Below are 23,680 nucleotides of genomic sequence, written 5' to 3' on the forward strand. Positions count from 1 at the left end.
ACACACAATCTCTGCATCCTTGCGATACCACAATTATCAACCTGATGCATTCCTGTGATGTGGACACATTTTGTCCTTTGTGTTCCAGGGATCACCAAGTAAAATGAACTTCCCGTGCTCAGTGATATCACAGTACCTGACCCCCTGTATTATAGGCATGTCACACAACCTAAAGGTTTGTACACATGTACAATTAATGTCACTCGCTGGGGATTGGTATCCCGAAGAAGTGGGGCAGTTGTGACGTCATGCGGCAGGCAGGGTGAGTGGGGAGAAAAAAAGCTGTCGGCTGGGGAATCGGCTGAATCAATCAGCCCCACTGATCGCTGGCTGAGGCAGTGGGGGGCCGCTGTACCCACGCTAGAGTCTCAGCAAAGGTGGTCATTATCGGCTGAGTTCCATCTAGTGTGTGCACGAAGCTAGGCTAGTTCGCACCAATAGTCTGATGTGGTCTGGTTAGTGCCCGGAACAGATGCTTTTTATATAATAAGCTATATGGAAACACATCCACTCTCCGGGAAAACACCAGGGAAAATCGCAGACAGCTTACTGCAACAGATCCATTGCAGACTGTCAAGTGTGAATGGATCCTATTTGGAAAATAGGATCTGTTCACTGTCAGTTTTCTATTGACAGTGAACAAACAAACAAAAAAATTGGGTAATTTTTCCACTTTAGTGGGAACCGAACCTCATGTGCATTACGGATGTCACATTGCCTTAACCCTATGCATCCCTGTGATGCCACATTACATTTTTATATCCATATTTCTCAGCAATACAGTATTACACATAATCTCAGTATTGCGACGTTTCTAAATATTAACCCTTTGCACTCTAGTGATTTAATGTAATATTAAAACCTCTATACCCAGTGATATCACAGAACATTAACCCCAGTATATCCATCATGTCACAGAATATTATTCCCCTGAATTCAAGCCAGTCAGAGAATATTAACCCCTTGTACCCCAGCGATGTCAGAACATTATTCACCTGAATCTAAGTAAAGTCAGAGACTATTAACCCCTTGTATCCCAGCGACGTCAGAATATTATTCACCTGAATCTCAGTAAAGTCAGAGAATATGAACCCCTTGTATCCCGGCGAGGTCAGAATATTATTCACCTGAATCTAAGTAAAGTCAGAGAATATTAACCCCTTGTATCCCAGCGATGTCAGAACATTAAGTCAGAGAATATTACCTCTTTTACCCCAGTGATGTCCCACTATATTAATTGCCTGTACCCCAGTAATACCACAACATACTAATCCTCCTTTATCCCAGTGATGTCAAAGAAGATGAACCCCCTTTATCCCAGTGTTATCACAGAATATTAACCCTAGTGTAGTTGTGATCTCAATCACAAAATATTGATCCTCTGTATCCAAGTTATATGACAAAATATTCGAACCACCCGCCCTCCCCTCCCCCTTTCTTTCAGCCTGTGATGTCATAAAATAATAACCACTTTTACCTCAGTGATGTCACACCACCTGTATTCCAGGGATCTTACAATTCTCTGTATGCCTGGGATGCCACAGAATAACCCATTGTATGCCTCTCGGATTCACAAGCCCTACTCCATAGAGCCAAATTAATCCATGCCATGCACTGATGAGGATCAAACAATCCGAAACAGTCTGTATGCATGTTGGATTATTATGGCTCTGTACAAATTAACAAGCTGACACATCATTGCATTCCAGCGGTTCTGGAGGTGTGTTTAGCTTCTAAGGGTACAATGGTTAATTTGCATATATTCAGCAGTGTTGCTCTGGGAGACATCTCAAGCTCACTCCAACCTGAATTATCGCAAATTCTTTCTGTTTTAGGAAAGCAAGCTTTTGTTTTTCTTAACATCTTAGTAAGGGGGCTTTTAGGACCATTGTAGTCCCTTACACACTCCAATGAGTTCTGGGTCACCATGAGCTTGCTGGTTAGTCTGTATCCCAGACACAAAATACTAAAACACACATGACAGAAGATTCGCCTAATGTTAGCCCCCTGTATACCAATGATGCTGGAGAATATTAGCCCCCTGAAGTCACAAACACTGTCCTCCTGTACCCCAGTAATTTCACAGAGCATTAACCCCCTATATCCTTGTAATGTCACAGATTAACTCCCTGTATCCCAGCGATGTCACAGAATATTAATCCCCCATTTCTCAATAATGTTACAAAATATTCACCCAGTATCCTAGTAGAAGATTATCCCCACCGCACCCTTCTGCCCAACACACATCTCAGTCATCTCACAGAATAGTAACCCTCTATATCCCAGTGATGTCACGCAATATTAACCTCCGGCTCCTGCATCCCAGTGATGTCACACAATATTAACCTCCTGCATCCCAATGATGTCACACAATATTAACCTCCTGCATCCCAGTGATGTCACACAATATTAACCTCCCACAATATCCATACCCTGCTAATAAAGGGATGCCACACAATACAGCATTAATTCTGATTCTCATAAACGCGATCGTTCTGCTTCCCAGTGATGTCACACAGAATTACCCCCGTTACGTCACGGCACTCACCCGCCAGCAATGTCCCGGCAAACAGGCATAGCAACCCCAGCACAACCTCAGGTCCTCCCATGTTGGCAGACGAAGTGACCAGAGATGCCACGTGTGACTACGCAGGGTCCCTCCTGCCTCCAGTGACGTTGCGAGCGCCCCTCAGCTGACGTCACGCATGGGGGTTCCCCTACCACGGGCTATGAAGTGACGTCACGCCGTAACAGTCCTTCTAGCTTGACGTCACAGCAACTGAACTGAACGCTTGTACTGCAAGACTGTCTATTGTCAGCGAGATTAGGCCACACCCACTAGTCTGACTCCGCCCAGCCTGACTCCTGATTGCTCGGTTTATTCTAAAGGGAGAGCAATCACAACTGACAACTGAAGTACAGTACCAAAATGATGACGATAATGATGATCAGCACAACATTATGCATAGCTCCCAACTGTCCCTCTTTAGGAGGGACAGTCAATTTTTGTGAGCCCTGTCCCCCTTTCCCCCTCATTTGTCCCTTTTTCTATGTAAATATATATATTTCTATAGTAAAAATGTGTTTGATTGACTCTAAACTTTATTCCCATCCTTTAAATTGATATATTACTAATTTTAAAATGTTACTATGAAGGAAAATTAACCAGGATAGAAAGGACCAGTGTGGTTTGAATTATAAAACAACATATTTTTCTTATGAAATCTTTATGGTATGCCTGACTAGGGGGCGTGTTGGAGGTGTGACAGGGGTGTGGCTTAAGTGTCCCTTTTTCTCATCTCAAAAAGTTGGGAGGTATGCATTATGCCTTCTGAATTTTTTTTCTAATGCCAGATAACATCCTGTAGGATTTTTATTGTTATTATTATTAATAATCATTCGTATTAAATTATTATTGTTATGAATTTATACACGCTGACATCTTCCTCAGCACTTTACGGACTAATATGCATAATAAACGAATCTCCTACTAAGACTATATATTATGTACAGCGCTGCCGAATATGTTGAAACTATATAAATACTAAATGATAGTGGGCAGCAAAATGGACGATCGACTTGGAGATTTTTTTCCCCATAGGTTAAACTAGTTTAGATATTATCACAAGTTGGATTCTATAATTGTGCGGATTCATTAAATATGATCTTTTCTTTTGATCTAATTGATCTTATCAAAAATAAGATAATTCTTTTAAGGGCAACTGAAGTGAGAAGAATATGAAGGCTGCCATTATATTTATTTCCTTTTAAACAATACCAGTTACCTGGCAGCCCTGCGGATCTATTTGGCTGCAGTAGTGTCTGAAGAACACTAGAAACAAGCATGCAGCTAATCTTGTCAGATCTGCATATGGTTGTTCAGGGTGTATGGCTAAAAGTATTAAAGTAGCCATAGACCTGACGATTATGGGCAGATAAATTTGTCTTTTTGTCGAAGCTGCCCATATGCTACAGGCTGATTCCCATCCGATTTCAGCTTGAAATCTTCAGGGAACTGGCTGAGCCCGCTGCGTCCGCTCCACCGCTGTCCCCCTAATGTATAAATGGGTTCCCCTATGTGTGCATTTATACATTACCTGACCATCACTAGTACCCATTTACAGTACAATTTCCGTAGCTGACTGATCATTTTCGATCATCTAATCAGATCAGATACAACTGGTCATGTCCAATAATGGCTAACTTAAAGCTAACCAATTCAATCAGAGTAATGGAGTTGATCCATTTTTCTATCAATCTGATCGCATTACTTAGCGGTAATTTAGCCGTTAATGGACACGACCGTTCGTTTTCCATGGCGATCTTAAGTGATTGAACGGAATTGTACCGTTAATGGGTAACTTTAGTATAACCATGTCCCACCCATTTCCTGCTCACAACTCATCCTAATTCCTCCATAACACAAAGGCAGAAAGAAAGTCTGTGAAGGGAGGAGAATGCATTTAGGATGGAATTGTACAGGAGATAAAGAGGTGTGAAAGAGTCAAAAGTCACACCTCATTGAGGACTGGAAAGAATAGGTGGAACTTGTGTACTGAAGGTCACATGACCTGGATTTTTGGCCAAAAATACAGATATTTGCAGTCAAGTAATACATTTCTCCTGTGCACAATTGTATTTGTTGAACACTAGGGAACCACCTGATATGTTCAGCTTTCTTAACCACTGGCTTTATGATATCCGTACTTACAAATTATAGTTATCCAAAATGCCCCTTTAGGGCTGGTGCACACCGAGCGGCTTTTTGGGCGTTTTCAGATCCGCTTGCGGCTGCGGATCTGCTTGGTCAATGTATCTCAATGGGGTGGTGCACACCAGAGCGGCAGGCGTTTTGCAGAAACGAAAAATGCCTGGGTGAGGCATTTTTTGGATTTCGGATGAGTTTCTGCCTCAATGTTAAGTATAGGAAAAACGCAAACCGCTCTGAAAAACGGCACTTCAGAGCGGTTTTGCAGGCGTTTGTTACAGAAGCTGTTCAGTAACAGCTTTACTGTAACAATATATGAAATCTACTATACTGAAAACCGCAGCAGCAATCCGCAAAACGCTAGCAAAACGCCTCATAAAAATAAAAAAAAGCGTTTAAAAATCTGCTAGCATTTTGCGGATCTGCTAGCGGGTTTTGGTGTGCACCAGCCCTTAAAGAAAATTTGTCATGTAAAAAAACCCTTTTGGGGGATACTTACCTTGGGAGGAGGAAGCCTCTGAATCCTAACGAGGCTTTTTCCGTCCTCCAGTGTCCTGGCAATCCAGCGCTGCAGACCCCACCCCGAACCACGGCGAGGTAAATATTTACCTACTGCGATCCTGCGCAGGAGCACTAGCGGTTCTCCGTTCGAGTTAAGGCGGAAATAGCCAAACCTGATCTGATCCACTCTACTGCGCAGACGCGAGTCATTTGCACCTGCGCAGTAGAGAGGATAAGATTGGGTTCAGCTATTTCCTCCTTACAAAAGTAGAGCCGCTAGTGCATCTGCGCAGGATCGCGGAGAGGTAAATAAATCTCTGCTTGTCAAGCTTGTCAGGAGCGGTTTGGGGGAAGCCAGCGCTGGATTGCCTGCAGCTAGAGAGGACGGGGAAGCCTCATTGGGACCCTGAGGCTTCCCCCTCCAAGGTAAGTATCCCCCAGAAGCCTTTTTTTTTAGTACAGGTTCTCTTTGAACCACCAATTCCTCAACCACAGATGCTGGGGGCCAAGTTCTCAAGTCCTTCTGTGCTTAAATTATGCAATGAGATCATTAGGGATGCTCATTCGGATTCAGTGGAAATTAAATTTCTGAAACGGAAACCGAAATTGGATTTCTGCGTAAATACCGCTTTACCACAACTCGGTAATTTTAGCTTAATCACAGATCGCGGAAGCATTGGACCAATCAGAGAACACACAGTCAAATCGGAAGTATTTGGCCAATCAGAGAATGCAAAAAGAATAAAAAAAGACTAACCCAAAAACGGAAATTAAGAAGTCCGCGGAATCGATAATTGGCATTGGCGGAAATCAGAATTTCCGGGCGATCGGATATCAGCTTTTACGACCATCCCAAAATGTTCAGCTGGTTAATATGGTAAAATTGATCATGTGTTTTTGGATGTAAATTTTTCCCTCATTTTCAACAATCTTTTTGTTGATTCTTTCTTTCCAGAAGCTGCCTTCCATCCTCCAGCCATTTCTATCTCCATCTCTAGTCATGTGATATTGCAGTGAGAAGAGATTACTTTAAAGGGGAACTGAAGAGAGAGGTATATGGAGGCTGCCATGTTTATTTCCTTTTAAGCAATACTAGTTGCCTGGCAGCCCTGCTGATCCTCTGCCTCTAATACTATTAGCCATAGCCCCTGAACAAGCATGCAGCAGATCAGGTGTTTCAGACTTTAAAGTCAGATCTGACAAGACTAGCTGCATGCTTGTTTCTGGTGTTATTCAGATACTACTGCAGAGAAATAGACCAGCAGGGCTGCCAGGCAACTGGTATTGATTAAAAGGAAATAAATATGGCAGCCTCCGTATACCTCTCACTTCAGTTCCCCTTTAAATAGCCCATGTATAGCACTACACATTAGTAATAGAAAAGTATACAAATTTATTAATCTATCATAATAACCACTAGTAGATAGTAAATTTAAAAACACTTAAAATGTTCCGCTCCATACTATATGCCACAGTAACATCACATCCTATAACTTATCATATAAATATATATATATGTATTGATTCAATTGTCAAAAATGGATAATGAAAAGTATCATCTGCGTTGGTCAGTCAAGACCAACTGCAGATAAAGAACCCGGGTTCAGGAGTATACGCCTATAGTGAAAAAAACCTTTATGAGGTCATAAGGACCAAAAATATACATATAATTAATAACATTAATTAATAACATTGTGCAGTGAAACCAAGAAATAATGATTAGGTCTAATCATCTCATACATTTTGTTTCACTTCAGTTTTGCTTTAAACAGAACCTGAACTGAAGATAAAAAGTCAAAATAACCATACACAGCTCATACTTACCTCCTGTGTAGTCTACGCCTCAAACTCTTTCTCCTCTCCTGCATCCCATTTGTCCACTGTGATCAATGGATCTCTCCGCCCTCCATTTTAAAAATGGCCATTACCCCCTAAGAGCTTCCTGGGTCAGCACACTGTTAAACTGTAATATCACCCACTTGAGCCATAGGGAAACATGGACATTACCTTGCACATTCACTTGTAACTGACAGCTGCTGATATATAACTGTCAGCAACTGGTATATTTCAGTTCTGACAAGATATTGTCAGAACTGGAAGGGATCATTGTAAGAAGAAAATGGTGAGCTTCTGAGAGGAACTGACGGTGAGGTTAGTATGTAATATCATTTGCAGCTACGTCATGTGTTTATTTTAAATAATTTTTCTCACTTCAGGTTCCCTTTAACAACATAATGTACAGAAAAAAATGTCAATTTACATTAATTTCGTTCCGTTCTACATAACTTTTTCAACAGAAAGAATTCTGTTTTCAGCAGTGGCGTAGCTAAGGAGCTGTGGGCCCCGATGCAAGTTTTAAAATGGGGGCCCCAAGCACTCTTATCATAACAATTGATATGGCGCACCAAAACCTGCCAATGGCAACTACAGTGTCAGAGGTGCAAGAGGGGGATGGGGAAGAGTTTGTTAATGATTACCACTATTCAAAGCATCTATAGAAGGGATTATTATGAGCACAGGACCAATAGAGAGCTAATACTGTAGTCGAGGGAGGGCCCCTCGGGGCCCCTCTGGCCCTAGGGCCCCAATGTGGTCGCAACCTCTGCACCCCCTATTGCTACGCCCCTGGTTTTCAGCAATCTAACAACAAGTATTATAAGCAAAGGGAAGCCATATATCCAAAGATGAATTACAATAATATAAACCATCCCAAAGTTCTCATTTAAGCCTTGTATAGGCATTAGACTGCTTTAACATGAAAGCTTTAACCCTGTCCTCTGCAGTCAACTCTGCTTGTGGGAACAGGATCTGGCCAGGTTGGTTTTACTGGAAGTGGGGGGGGGGGGGGGAGGTATCAGGGCATGGGCAAGCAATTAAAGTGTGATAACAGGTGGGGCCCGCTTCAGTATCTCTGCCTTGGGCACTCAAGGGTCTTGTCCCACCTGTGCACCAGTGTTTTCAATGTCCAGGTCACAGGAAGTTTAGGGTGCTAAGAAGAAAAGAAAAATTAACCAAAACCACCTCTACTGATTTGCATGGCCACAATCTGTAAAATGCAATAATACATAGCAGCGTATAGCCATCTAATGAGTGTATGTTCTCCTGGTGTAATGTCATTCCTTACCTCATTATAGGATTTACATTATTTGTCAAGATCATAAATGTCTATGCCTGCTTATATCATTTTATTTCTATCCTTTGTATCCATATAGTGCCCGTGGTTTAAGGACAACTGGAGTGAGACGAATATGGAGGCTGCCATATTTATTTCCATTTAAGCAATACCAGTTGCCTGGCTGCCCTCCTGATCTATTTGGCTGCAATAGTGTCTGAACAGCACCAAAAACAAGCATGCAACTAATCTTGTCTGATCTGACAATAATGTCAGAAACACCTGATCTGCTGCATGCTTGTTCAGGGTCTATGGCTAAAAGTATTAGAGGCAGAGGATCAGCAGGATAGCCAGGTAACTGGTATTGCTTAAAAGGAAATAAATATGACAGCCTCTATATTATTCTTTCTCACTACACCGTGTTCCCCAACCCTGTCCTCAAGGCCCACCAACAGTGCATGTTTTGTGGAAATCCACAGAGGTAGTTAATCAGCTCTGCTGAGACACTAATTACCCCACCTGTCATGAATGATACAAAAGTCAGGACAATTATCGATTCCGTATCGTTCCGCAAAGCAGAGCAGAATGTCACTTTCTGTTTTAAATATACAGCCAGATGACTTTTTTCCCTTCACTCTGAATTAGAGCAGACCCCTCACCTCTCCTCCTCCTACTAGCTATTCCCTTAGGCCTAGTGCACACCAGAGCGTTTCGGCTGCAGTTTGCGATCGGCTTGCGGGTGCGGATCCGCTAGGGTAATGTATTTCAATGGGCTGGTGCACACCAGAGCGGGAGGCGTTTTGCAGAAACGCATACTCCCGGGCTGCTGCAGATTTTGGATTGCGGATGCGTTTCTGCCTCAATGTTAAGTATAGGAAAAACGCAAACCGCTCTGAAAAACGGCACTTCAGAGCGGTTTGCTAGGCGTTTTTTGTTACAGTAGCTGTTCAGTAACAGCTTTACTGTAACAATACATGAAATCTACTACACCAAAAACGCTTCACAAAACCGCAAAATGCTAGCTGAAACGCTACAGAAAAAGAAGAAAAAGCGTTTCAAAATCTGCTAGCATTTTGCGGATCTGCTAGCGGTTTTTGGTGTGCACCAGGCCATATAGGTGTTTACGACCAAATGCTGGCCATAGAGCAGAGTCAGCAGATAGCGATCAGTCCATTTGTTTCCCTCTCAAAAACGTTCCCTCTTTCCTCCGAAAATTGAATAGACAAACTTCCTTTATTAATAATCCAAGACAGAAGACAAATATATTTTCCGGTTCCTAAAAATCAGCCTAAAAGCTCATCCAATTTACAGCATTCTAGTGGCTACGGAAAATGAGTTATTCAGCGTTCGCTGACCACACATGACAACCTATCCAAATCTAGGCATGGTCTGTCCTCTTCATGCATGTTTCCCCATGGCTGTGTGCTGCAGGAGCCCAGAATATCCTTGGCATGTGCAATTACAAATGTTTCTGAACCACGCAAGCTCAGAACGTTTAGTCATTTAGGAGCACGATTGAAGATGGCGCTCGGAGAGGACAGCATATGCGCCTTTACCTCTGGGTTTAGTCATAGCTCCAAGACCGAGAGAAGGCCGGCAAAGCAGAGGAGTCACAGTATTTATGGGGCACAGAAGAAGGTGTGGCCATGTACTACAGGTGTGGCCATCTACTATATTATTGCTTAGTTCAGGTAACCTTAAAGGGGCATACTGTGCTATTTTGATCTTTGATGCCATGTTTTACATGACGCGCTTTGTTTCAGCAATTTCTCTGCTTCTCCACAGCTACCCACATCACACAGATCTGCACAGGAAAAAAATAATTAGCTCTTATTAACAGCTGCAAACATGTTAACTTTATAGGTATAATTATTATCCCTCATCAGTCTGCTGCAGCTGCTGGAACAAATCTTCAAAGAAAGTACTGTTCTTAATACAAGATAACTCCTTCAGGACAGTGATTAACTGGACATTCAGGTTACCCTGGTATCACCATGGCTTAATGCTCCACAGGTTTCCCCAGTTTCCCTTTGTAGTTGTACACTCCAGCTAGGCCAGGGATACAGCATCTGCCCACCTAGTGCGGAGCAGGAAAAAAGGGCACATGTGGCAAGTGTACAAATTGGGCGCCGCCGTAGGACTCAATACAATTTATCATTCTTTGGGTGCCGGAGCAGAATTTCGGGCGCCCACTATATATATATATTGTTTTCTGCTGCTTCAAAACGTTGATTACCGTTTTATGCGCGCATGAAAAAATGGCGCAGTGAAAAAATGGCCCTGCTGGATAAGGAAATGGCGCCGGTGGATAATGAAATCTGATAACGATAAATATCATTGTCAGTCTTGGTTAATGATAAATACCATTATAAAAACACACGGGAAATAATAACGAAAAGATATCAACGTTAAAAATCGTAATGTAATTCAACAATACAGCTTAAAGTGAACCTTAAGTGAACTATAAAAAAATGAGATTTACTCACCTTAAAGTGAACCTTAAGTGAACTATAAAAAAATGAGATTTACTCACCTCAGCCCCCAGCAGCCGATCGGTGCCCTCGCAGCCCCGCTCTGATGCTCCAGGACCCGCCGGCGAACACTTCCGGTTTGGCCGTCACCGGCCGACAGGCATGGGAACACGACTGATTCTTCGCGTTCCCAGCCTGTATATCGCCCCCTATGCTGCTATTGCGGCCAGGAGGCACCAGTTGATACTTCAGTGCAGTTTTAATCCAAGAAGGTACAATAAATCACAAAGGGTGAACAGGACGGCCTGACAGCCATTTCGCAGGTCTCTCTGCTTCGTCAGAGGTCCTTTTTAACCCTTTTTGTGATGTGACTTATTGTACCTTCTTTGATTAAAACTGCACTGAAGCATTAACTGATGCCGGACCTGCTTTTCATCTCTAAACAGCACTTTTGTTTTAGTGTTTTGCAATGATTATGTTAAATATAATTTCCTGCCCTCGTCTTTTGCCCTCCCCATTTTGATGAAAGATCTAGCGATTGTATGGTAATTTTGCTTGCTATTGTTAAAAATCTTCTTATGTAGTAATTTGTCCAATCCAGCCATAGATTGTTAAATATCGTTTTCTGATGTCTTCTTGTGAAAAATGATCACTGCAATATATTTTTTAAGAAAATCTGTAACGAAAAAACCTCCCCTGGAGGTTCTCACCTCGGGTGGGGGAAGCCTCCGGATCCTATTGAGGCTTCCCCCGTCCTCCTCGGTCCCACGGCCGCGATGAAAATCCTCCCGGAGTAGCGACTCTCTGCACGGAGATAGGCAAAAATAGCCGATCTCCATCGGGCCGCTCTACTGCGCAGGCGCAAGTCTCCTGCACAGTAGAGCGGACCCGACGGAGATCGGCTATTTTCGCCTATCTCCGTGCGCAGAGCCGCAACAGCCAGAGAAGGTAAATATTGCACAGCGCGACAAATTGTCGCCTGTGCTTTCCGGGGGCTGCAGCGAGACCGCCGTGGGACACAGGAGGACGGTGGGACAAAGGAGGACGGGGGAAGCCTCGATAGGGTCCAGAGGCTTCCCCCTACTGAGGTGAGTACCCCCCAGGGGGACTTTTTTCAGTGCAAGTTTTCTTTAAGTAACAATAAAACCTTATGTATCATCTCCTGCCCTCCTTCTTTTCATGAAAGATCTAGGGAATGTATTTCAATTTTGCCAATATATCATCTTAAGTTGTATTCTGTCCACTCTGGCCATATATTGTTAAATATCGTTTTATGTAAAAAAAAACCCCGATATTTTACTACTTCATTACTGTGCGCACTTATTTCCATGCGCCTTTATTTAATGTACACGTTTTAGAGGTTATAAATGCAAGCAAATGTAATGTCAGTTGAATGCAGCTTTGAGATGGGCTGGTCATACACACTTCCTGATGAATTTTAACTGGCCCAGTTCTAAACGGAATACAGTTTGCATAAGATGTGCGTGGAAGCAGAGATTACCAACATTCCATTGACTGTGCCTAGCCATGATATATCTAAAAAAGATGTTAGCTTCAAGTATAAACTTTCTTATGCTCTCTGGCTACTTTCTTATGCTCTCTGGCTCTGGCCCTTATGGTGTAGTATATTAATATCAGGTTCTGGATAAATACAAAGGTGGGTTGCAAGACCAGCAGCCAGTATAAAAACAAGTGAGGAAATCCCGTCCCCACTCGGGTTCTTTGTTTTCAAATGTATGGGTCGCACTCCAGAAAAAAACGATTGTCTGGGTACACTAAACAAACAATTAACAGCAACCTGCAATAGCTAGGGAGGGAGAAGGCACCCCAAAATTAACCATGGATGTAATAAATATTAAATGGCTTACCTCTAAGAAGAAGGGGCAACGCCAATATAAGAAAGACATTTTAATAATCAGACACAAAAACAATAACGCGTTTCACGGAGCACAGTCCGCTTCCTCAGATCAAATAAAGCAGTGTCTAGGTAGCCAAGGTGCAGAGCTTGGAGTGCCTAAAAAGGCTTTCTTATATTGGCATTGCCCCTTCTTCTTAGAGCCATTTTATATTATATTCATAATATTACATACATGGTTATTTTTTGGGGCACCTTCTTCCTCCCAGTGATATTGTTTAATGTACTATCGTATTGTCTAATGTCTATTGTATGTTTATTGTACAGTATCTAATTGCCTAAATATCTCATCAGGATCAAAGAAATTGCTCTGTAGTAGCAATTAAGCATCTTTTAGAACAAAATAGTGTCTAGTTCACGCTACATGACTTTTTTGGTTCTGCCCCGATGGCATTGTGTTTCTTCTCTGAGAATGCAACATCCTGGCATCTGCCTTTTCTTATAAGATAATGTGGCTCCTCAAGAGTTGTGATTGTGAACTCTGTCTTGTGGTGTGTAGAATATTTAGCATCTATGCCAATAACTCCCACTAAGTCCTATGGCCCACTGCACCCAGCTGTCTTCTTTCACTATGTGTCTGGACTCTAACCAAGGCCCACCAACTGCATTACCACTCACACAGGCCTTCCAATGTGGTTGTCTTCAACCTGCCATCAACAGAACTTCAGAACTTCATAGGTAGGGTTGTCATGGTGGTTGCATTGCTATATTACCCCTGGCAGAAAGCCCCCCCCCCCTCTCTATGGGGGTCACCAAGGGTGGGAGGGTGTGTAAATGTGTGTTTGAGGAGGAGAACATCAGCAGTGGGGTACCTAAGGAGCTATGGGTCCCAATGCAAGTTTTACATTGCCCCCCCATCCCCAATCAAACAAACAAACAAACAAACAAACAAACAAACAAACCAAAACCTGACAAGAACAACCACAGCATCAGAGGTGCAAGAAGGGGATGGAGAACAGTTTGTTAATGATTAATACCGTTCAATGCATCTATAGAAGTCATTACTAGCACAGGACCAATAGAGAGCTAGTACTGTGGTTGAGGGAGGCCCCTCTGGTCCAAGGACCCCGGTGCGGTCACAACCTCTGCATCCCTCTTGCTATACCATTGAGCATCAGTGTATTACAGGGCAGAGGGTTCATGATTTGTAACTATGCCCCTTCCCTCCACCTTGGATTATGTGCTCCCCTTTCATGTCAAAACTCCCCAAATTCCTATCCCAGGGACAATCAGCAGGAAAACAGTGGTTAATAAACACTGTGTAATATTTTACTGAAGAACACCAAAACAATAATAGCACAAGACCAGGCTGTGGTCAGAGGTGTAGCTAGGCTTTTCAGCGCCTGGGGACAGACAGTTTTTGCACCCCCCTCTGGACAAATTGGGCATGGCCACGCATCAGAATGTGGGAGTGGTCATGGGTGGAGCCAAATGTAAAAATGATGTTTAGATAGCCAGATGTGCTCCCCTTCCCTGTTTAGTTAGCCAAATGTGCCCCCCTGTAGATAGCCAAATGTGCCTCCCTTCCCCACTTTTAGATAGCCAAATGTACCCCCTATAGTTAGCCAGATGCACCCCCTTTTTTTGCTGCTGTTAACACTTCTGCACTCCTCTGCAGAGAGAGGGAGAGAAGCAGGGGCACTTCGGGCAGCCAGCAAGCCGCATCTCACTCACTTGTGGATGCGGTGCCCATGCTCTGCGCCCACTTACAGTGCTGCGCCCGGGGACATGTGTACCCCCTTACCCACCCATAGCTATGCCTCTGGCTGTGGTGATAAATATACGTTATGGAATCATGACCTAACATATCCGATACGTCCTCATGCATACAAATCGCCCTATAAATCGCCCAGCAGGCCAGACAGCTACTGCAAGCAATATAACAAATTATAGTGAAGACTGTAGCTTGTACACAGGAGGATAGTGGCAGCAAGATCCGTCTAACTTATATTGTGTTATGAGAAAACATTATTGGAAGATAACAACATAAGGTAACAGTTTATATGGATTAATGACTCCATGGCTTCTGTGCCTGACGTCAGTCAGCTGTGAAAGTCACACTGACCTCATAAGTCACTGTGCCCCTGACCGTATTATTGCAGAAAATTCTACATCTGTTTAATGAGATTTCAGAAACCAGCAAATGACACAGAGTACCATAAAAACCCCTCCTCACTGCTAAACAGGCTTACACAGAATAAACTGGTTATTGGCGCCACCTTGTGGCTTTTATTGTGTATCGCCACAGTTTAAAGGACTATTGTGAAAAGCTTTACAATTTAAAATACATATATAAGGTGTACATTTGTTCACCTATATGCACTATAATTTACTTTTAACCTGTCACTTACCGAAGTAATAAAAATCTGACAGATCTGACAAATATCGGAATGGTCCATTTCTTCATGAGGGATTCAAACCACTTAATGGAAGCTGCTCAGTCCAATTATGAAAATAGGGCCTAATGCACAAAAGGTATTAATGTTACTGTGCGATAACGCACTTTGCTATTGCTTTAATATTTTGGCAAAAATAAATAAATACACTTTTCGCTTTCACAGTGGTATGCAATAAAGACAATGGGCCTGATTCCATTCACTTTTTCTCCTACTTTTTCTCCTAGGTGATATTTTACATCCTATCAATAAACTGCTGTTTAAGCTACCAGCAAGCTAGAAAATACTCAGAAATTTTTTAACAGTACTTTTTCGACTACGTTTTATCACTTTTTCAGTTGCAAGTGCTGAGAAGTTATTTTAAACAGAAGATGAAAATTATCTCCTAGGAGAAAACTTAGGAGAAAAAGTGAATAGAATCAGGCCCAATAACTGCACCAAAATCACCACCTAAAAGGACCACCCTGAACATGTTTCTCTTATCTGGCATGCAAAGACAGCACTCTCAGTGAGGATTTCAAGGACCATGGTCCTGATGTGCTAAGGTTCAGTAAGGCTGCTGTAACCAGTGCATAGGTTACCACTGGCTATTACACCTTTCTGAAGTCTTCATTCACACTTGAAGTACACCTGAACTGAGAGGGATATGGAGGCTGCCATATTTACTTCCTTTTAAACAAAACCGGTTGCCTGGATGTCCTGATCACATGCTTTTATCCATAGAACAAGCCTGGCGTGTGATCCAAATACTACAAATAAAGCATGTGGGTAAGCACCATTTCAAGTAAATACAGCGCTTTATCTCATTCAAAAAATCGGCAGCAGTGGCAGACTGCTGTTTCAGGTGTTCTCACTCTTTATCACACTGCATTAGCCTATGCAGTCCACTGCTGACGATTTTTGAATGAGATAAAGAGCTATACTTATCGGTACTTTTTTTCTCCCAAATGTAACTTTTTATTGGTGCTTGTAAGAAGACAATTACAACCAGGGCCGAATTTACCATAAGGCACTGTAGGCACGTGCCTACAGGTGCCTAATGATGGAAGGGCGGCTCACTCCCCTCCACCAGTGCCTTCTTACCTCCTTCCCTATTCAGAGTCCTGAATGGAGTGGAGTGTAAATGAGAGGTTACTCACTGGGTTCCGGCATTCTACTGATGAGATCTCCCTTCAGTCGGAGCACCACTAGCTACTTAATTCTGAGGTTCCTCTAGCTACCTAATAATAAGGGGCATCTCTGTGTACTTAATACTGAGGGTACTTCTGGCTACCTAATGTTAAAGTGAACCTCCGGACTAAAAATCTACTCAGCAGAACTGAAAAGACTTGGTGTTTCTTAAACAGTTTCACAGCATCAGAACTTTGTTTTTCTTACCAAAGCATCATTTTAGCTGCATTTTTATCTAAGCTCCACCCATCAAAGAAAAAAAGCCCGGGCTTTTTTCACCTGATGCTGTGCAGAGCATGATGGGATTTCCTATGTTGTTGTTCACGTTGCCTAGCAACTGGGAGAGGTGCTCAGGACACGGGACAGTTGGAACTGTGTCTCGTGCTCCCTGTCACCTCCTTTCAACTAAAAAGATGGCTGCCATCATGAAATCAAACATTTGCCTGTTCTTTTAAAACAGTGTGGGTAAGAGATTATAATACCTATTTTAATTAACATAACTAATGTAACTTAATGACAGTGGCACCTGTAACTACCTATGACAGGTAAGGAAAGGAAGGGAGAAGTGACAGCTGGGCCAGCCAGCACACTTGCGGTTGGGCAGAGTTTTGTAGGTTCATGAAGGGAGAGGTCTAGGGTGCCAGGACATCTGTGCCTATAGGCTCCTGTGATGTAAAGCCAGGCCTGGTTACAACATATGCGTTATATAAGAGCTATACTTACTTGACGTGGTGCTTTATTTGGACATTTGTACCCCAAGAGGCACTGGGGTAGGGATCTGGCCACACTGTCTACTTCTTCATCAGAGCTCCCCAGCCCCATTTGTTGATCTAAATACAAATGCAGCCAAATAGATCAGCAGGGCTGCCAGGCAACTGATATTGCTTAAAAGAAGATAAATACATTCACTTCCATATCCACTCAGTTCAGGTGTCCTTTAATTTATCGTGATAACATAAAATGTATCTAAAGTGTGATATATGAGGGCGGCACCTCTCTTTCCCTAGTGAGGCCTCCACTGTGTCATCTCTGTCCCCCCGTACCTCCATTGTCCCCACTGTGACCCCTTTGTGCCTCTTCTGTTCATCCTGTGTCTCCACTGCACCCCCTTTGTTCCACCTGTGAACCCATTTGTGTCTCTGATGCCTGCTTTGGGTCTGTAGTGCCCCCACTTACTCACCTCCCACGCCGCTCGGGGAAAGCTTGCTGCAGTCTGTGTTACCCCCAGAGCACGGAAATGACATCATCACGCCGGAGGCATGCGTTCATAATGACAGCCACGTCATTTGTTACCCAAGTGCTACCTGTAATACCAAATAAGATCATTAGTATGCTATTTTCCCTATATGTATTAATGTATGCACTAAATTAACACACACACAAAATCATGTTAGTGAATCATGAGATGAAGTTAAATAAGCATAATCCTTAAAAAGCAAGATAAAAGGACAAACTAAAGAAGTGTTAGGTCATGAGGCCCCAGGTTACTTGAATTGCAACTAACAGCTTACAATTTAAAAAAGTTTTAATAAACATTATTGGATAGCTAGCCTCCACATGTAAATGAACGTCTACTTGACCATCCCAGTGACAACTAAGCAGTTGCCTGGTGAGAAGGCCATTGAACCAAGAACTGGTATTTATTTTGTAATACATTTTTTCATGGTACCTATGCCCTTTCTGAGTATAGGGAGGTGGAAGAAGCCAGCAGGAGGCAAATTTTATTTCTCACATGATGTTAAACAATGACTTCTACAATGTCACCATCAATCCACCACCACTGTATATTCCCAGTATAAAGAGGAACTTTAACCAAAGATTTAACTTCATTCCAATCAGTACCAATACCCCCCTTCCCATGAGAAATCTTTAACTTTTCTTAAATAGATCACCAGGGAGTCTGTATGACTAATATTGTGATGAAAGTGTGATGTGTGAAAGTGTGTTTTCGTGGTCCTGACAGTATTGCAGCATGTGAACCTCTTTGCATTGTGGGAAATAACGGCTTTTTCCAACTGCCAAGCAAGCAGTATCTCCCTCTGTGCATAGAACTCTCAGAGACAAACATTCCGTACAGATCATCTAGCAGAACTGAACACCAGTGATACATTTAAGAATGTAAATCAAGAAAAGGGAAATACAGTATTTTACAATGGGCAAACACTGACTATACTACTGTAAAAAATTAGCAATTTTGCTCATTATGTTATTTTCACTACAGCTCCTCTTTAACTACCATACCACTTCCACATAGGTCAGCTAGATAGTACATTGAGGAACCATAAAATGGTCACAACCTAATTATATATGGCCAGTGTTGCATCATATCTGCTTGAATAAATTTGGCTTTTTTGATGAACATATTTCAAGCCAAGTAGAAAGTTGGCACTGAACCAAAACTTGGTACAAAACACTTTTAGACATCTGTGCCAAATATGGGGAAAAATGAATGTCTATTGACGCCTGTGTCAGGTGGAAATAGTTTTGTGCTAAAATGCCTTCAGACGTCTGTGGCATATGAATGCAGAAACATATAATCTGCATTTAGACGTCTGTAGCAGTCTTTTAAGCCCAATGTACACGATACGATTCTTTGTACGATTCGTTTACGATTCTAATTACGATCCGATTAAATCCGACATGTCCGATCAGGATTCGATTCGATTCAATTCGCCATTGCAAAACAATGGCAACCCGAATTGAATCGAATCGAATCCTGATCGGACATGTCGGATTTAATCAGATCGTAATTAGAATCGTAATCGAATCGCACAAAGAATTGTATCGTGTAGATGGGGCTTTAGAGTTAAAATATATTGGCCTTCATACTAAATGAAAGTAGTAAAATTGACCAATTCAAATTGGATGTATGTATGCTCCCTTAGTGGGGCTTAATTTCCACAAAAGATGGACTATCACTGTGTATTTTGTGCAGCTAAGTTCTTGTGCCCATTTCCATGTTACTATACCTCCATTTATCCCACTTCTGGCATTGTGCTGCATGTACGTCTCAAAATTCTTAGTCATTCCTCCTCTATAGCACATTCACCAATCATCACAAGCCCTAGTATCCCTCTACCCATCTTTTAACTCCCCTCTCAGTCAGGGTCGGATTTGTACTCTTTACCGCCCAAGGCCACTGTCACCAACCGCCCCCTTCAGTATAGGTAGCCAGATGACCTACCCCCAGTATAGTTAGCCAGATGACTCCTCCCCCCTTCCCTCCAGTATGGGTAGCCAGATGACTCCCTTAATTCCTCCTTTTCCCACCAAACTTTCAGTATAGGTAGCCAGCTTGTCTTCACACTGCAACAGCCATCAGTGTCACTCATTTCTCCACTCGTCTCCAGTGCAGAAGCTTCCACTTCCTTTCCCTCTCCAAAGTTGCCCAAGTCCATAGCCACTCTCCACAATGCAAATGTGCGCAGAGAGCAAGGTGGCTGCTGCACAGGTGGCTAGCAGGAGAGTATTATGGTCAGGTGCTTGTCTGATCTCCCTGCATTGCAGCATTTGCAAGCTTGCAAATGCTGCACCTGTTTAGCCTGCTGCTTTTGTGCAGTTACTCCTGTGGTGCCCTAGGCCATGGCTTAAATTCAGCCCTGCTCTCAGTGTCTCCTGAATCTCCCTGACCTCTTTACCACCTGTTCCCTGACCTACCAACTGAGCTACACCTGTCCTACAACTCCTAAGCCCTCAGCCCTTATAGAAACATTCTGAATGCTGTGTTGATGTGCTATGGATTTGAACTCAAGACCTTACCCTTGAGAATCTGCTATCTTATGCACTGATCTAACCAGGAAACTTTGGTGTTTACGGCCGTAGCTATGGTGTTGATCTGTCTGTTCACATGTTTTTAACTTGTCTGGTAAGGATTTGCTAGTTCCCATTACACCTCAGCATAACCGAATTTTGTATGTCTCATTTTTGTATTACCGTAATAAAGTTTTGTATATGCAGGAGGGTGTGTAATCCATTTTTTTGCTCTTTTTAGTTTATAATTGTCAGGGTTTTCCCTGCCCATTTTCTTTATAGGGCATGGTAACTGAACATTTTAGGCACGAGCGCATGTTCTAGTATTGTCTTTTTGCTAATCAGGAAAGTCCAAGCCATAACCCCAAAAAGGAAAAAACAACCAAAGATAATAAAATTTAAAAAATGGGCAAGACTATTTACTTGCCTAGAACAGGGTTAGAACCTGTGTCTCTAGAGACAACGTCCCAGTGATATAATACACAAAAGGATTAAAATGAAATAGGGCCTTAGGCAAGATAGCAGTTTCTGCCCACCTGTGATGGTCACCTGGCTTTTTTTTTTTTATAAGATTTAGTGGGGGCTAACAGACTCTCTCCAGGCCCTAGGCAACTGCCTAGGATTGCCTTGTGGATGATCTTGCCCTGGTGTAATATGATGCATCACAACCCTAACACCTCTTGCAACGAATGTGTTGGTAGCACATGTATGAAATCCTGGGTAAGGCTCGATTATAATATTAGTGCGGTTACAGAATGCAATCCGCAGTCCGGAATCCGTTTTTCAAACGGATCCGTGCTGCCCCTTTGCAGCACGTTTCCAGTCCGTTTACGATTTTAAAAACGTATCTGTGTCCCATAGCCGTGGGTGGGGAGGAGGCCTCCATGCTGGAGAGGGTAGCAGCCAGGAAGGAGGGCAGCCAACACAGCGGCGGGGAAGGGGGTCAGACCCTCCCTCCCTCACCTGGGTCCCCCCTTCCGCGGTCCCCCTCCAGCTAGTTTCCTTAAAATCAAGCCATCAGCGAGCAGCAAACTCACTCACTTCCTTGTTCCACCGCTCGCCGTGTGACTTCCTGCAATGCTGCCCACTGAAGCACAGAGGGCAGCATTGCAGGAAGTGATGCGGCGAGAGGTGGAACGCAAGGAAGTGAGTGAGTTCCCCACTCGCCACTGGCTTAATTTTAATTAAACTAGCTGGAGGACCCAACAGAGATCGGCTATTTTCGCCTACCTCCATACGGAGAGCCGCAACAGTGCCCCCGCTGGAGCCAGGAAAGGTAAATAAATCAGTGCTTATCAGCTCTTGTCAGCCTTGTCAAGGGAGGATTCCGGGACACTTCGGGGGAACCAGCGCTGGACTGCCTGCAGCTACAGCAGAGGGGGAAGCCTCATTGGGACCCTGAGGCTTCCCCCTCCCGAGGTGGGTAGCCCCCAGGGGAACTTTTTTTTGTTACAGGTTCTCTTTAAGACTTCTTTATTTTTTTAAGCTGTGATCTGTGTAGCTAGGGTTGGCTTGTAACCAAAGAGAGGCGGAGAAGTGAGCAATCGCGAGGCTCTGGCTCCAAAGGATTTATTTGAGATGGACTCTGGGGATGACCAAGGCCACTACAGAAACAGAACAGGCGGTTTCTTTGGTGGACGGATTTCTAATTAATTTCAATAGTTAATATAAATTGAGTAATGCTTTTATCATTGTAGTGTTACTTTAAGGCCCCGTTCACACTTGTGTTTTGGCATGCAAACGGACCGGATCCGGATCGTATCAGGACCTGATCCGGATTGGAACCGTACGGTTCCGATCCGGATCCGGTCCGTTTGCATCAGGACTGCTTCAGGCTGCCATCCGGATCCGTGGGGGGAAAAAATACCTTAAAATTTGTTGGGGTCTGCAGAAGGTGCACCTGGTGCACCTGTAGAATCAGGTCCTCCGCTGTAGGCCTCACATCCACCTCTGACATACTGCCAAAACAGCTCCAGCACGTGTGTCCCTGCTGCTCCAGATATGCTGGGCCCATGTGTCCCCATCCGAAATGGCCGCTATGATACGCATAGGAAGTGGGGTAGAACGTCCGGTGTTGTCTCCAGTGTGTTCTGTGGTTCCATTTCCCATTGGTTTTCTATATCCGGATGCTGCAGTCAGGCTCCGGTCTGGGTGCGTAGGCCGGATGAGCCGGACCAAAAAATAGCGCATGTTGGAAAAATGTCCGGAGTCCGGATCCGGTCCGGCTCCGTACTGTACGGAACGTACGTATGTGAACGTCCGCATAGCCTTTGCATTGCTATGCGGAACGTACGTTCCGTTTGTACAGTATACGGTCCGGATCCGATCAGGCGGATTCGGACAGGGAACGCTAATGTAAACCGGGCCTAAAACATGGAAATTGAAGTCCAGAGTAACAATAATAGTAGTAAACACTAGAGGGCAGCAGAACACAAACAGTTGCTAAAAGTTGGAGGTTGTCAGAAAGGAATTGTCTACAATCCATAGACCTGAAGGCATCTTCAGGGATCTGCGAGCATCTCCAGTGGGGATATCAGAAGCTAGTCTGTAATGGATTATTATTATTATTATTATTATTATTATTATTATTATGTATTTATATAGTGCTGACATCTTCTGTGGCATTTCACAGCATATATCAAACAAGTCATGTACCTGTTTCTCAAAGAAGTTCCAAATCTATTTTTCTTCTTATTTTTAAATGATTACTGGTAGTACGTGATAAAACATTCCAGCCCTCACTTGCTGGTACCAACCCACATGGTCCATAACATTGAGGAAGGGGGGAAGGGTGGTGAAGCCTCCTCCTCTCCACGGAGCACCCATCATACTGTTATGACCAAGGCGCTCATTCTCACAGATGCCTGCTAGGGGGGTGGGTAGCAGCAGGAATATGTAAGCCCCTTTTAAAATCAAGGGGTCCTTCAGACACCCGTCCCTCCCTCTGGTGAAATGGGTATAGGAGTACCTTAGCACAACTTACCCTCTCCTACAAAGGGTTTAAAAAAAAACACGCTGGCCTGGTATTAAATTGCTTCATTATGTTCACTATTTTATACATTTATTTATTGTTCCCATGCTAATATCCTCTTGACCTTGATTAAAGAACCCCCAATGCATATCCACACACTCCACTCACCCGCAGAACTCTGCTGACAAACTCCCATAGCAAGGAGGTTATCTGCTTTATGCTGGGATTACACCATACAATTTTCTGTTAGATTTTTCTGTTAGATTCTCTAAATTCAACATGTTGGAAATGTATCTATCTGGCAGGTACATCTAACAGAAAATTGTATGGTGTGTACCTGGCATTCGTTGCAGCAGGGATTACTGCTATGGCTGATAAGCTTGCTGGTCATTTTTTTAAAACAGTATTTGTTTTTTTTTGTAACTTTTTGAGGGGATGGATAAGGGGTACTAATGTGCCCTAAGGGCCCATCCACACTTGAGCGTTTTGCCGGCGATTTCGGCAAAACGCTCAACCGTTAGCGCTTTTGAAAGCACTAGTGTAATAAAACCCTATGGGCCTGTTCTTACTTGGGCAATTTGCTCAAATCGGCCAAAATCTCAAAACACAAACGCGTAGCCTGCACCATTTTCAGGCGATTTCCCCGCGATCATGTTTCAGTGCTATAGAAGGGCTAAACGCACATG

At 43.3% G+C, this 23,680-nt stretch overlaps 1 protein-coding gene across 2 annotated transcripts in view; it reads right to left on the minus strand.

Moving 5' to 3' along the window:
• The window catches only part of LOC137520920 (mucin-7-like), a 94,835-nt gene that overhangs the window by 58,684 nt on the left and 12,471 nt on the right, over nucleotides 1–23,680 (minus strand). Inside the window, exons 2-3 of one of the 2 annotated variants that reach the window (XM_068239508.1) lie at nucleotides 17,454–17,577; nucleotides 15,059–15,168 (exon numbers count right to left, since the gene is read on the minus strand). Coding sequence is in view for 1 of the 2 variants with exons in the window: in XM_068239507.1 (XP_068095608.1) it covers nucleotides 2,549–2,609 (61 nt within the window). In the remaining variant the exon portion in view is untranslated. Of the gene's footprint in view, nucleotides 1–2,548; nucleotides 2,828–15,058; nucleotides 15,169–17,453; nucleotides 17,578–23,680 lie in introns of those variants that run through there. The other variant, XM_068239507.1, reaches the window with a different exon arrangement.

This window comes from Hyperolius riggenbachi, chromosome 6, assembly GCF_040937935.1.
Source record: "Hyperolius riggenbachi isolate aHypRig1 chromosome 6, aHypRig1.pri, whole genome shotgun sequence".
Taxonomy (NCBI): Eukaryota; Metazoa; Chordata; class Amphibia; order Anura; family Hyperoliidae; genus Hyperolius; species Hyperolius riggenbachi.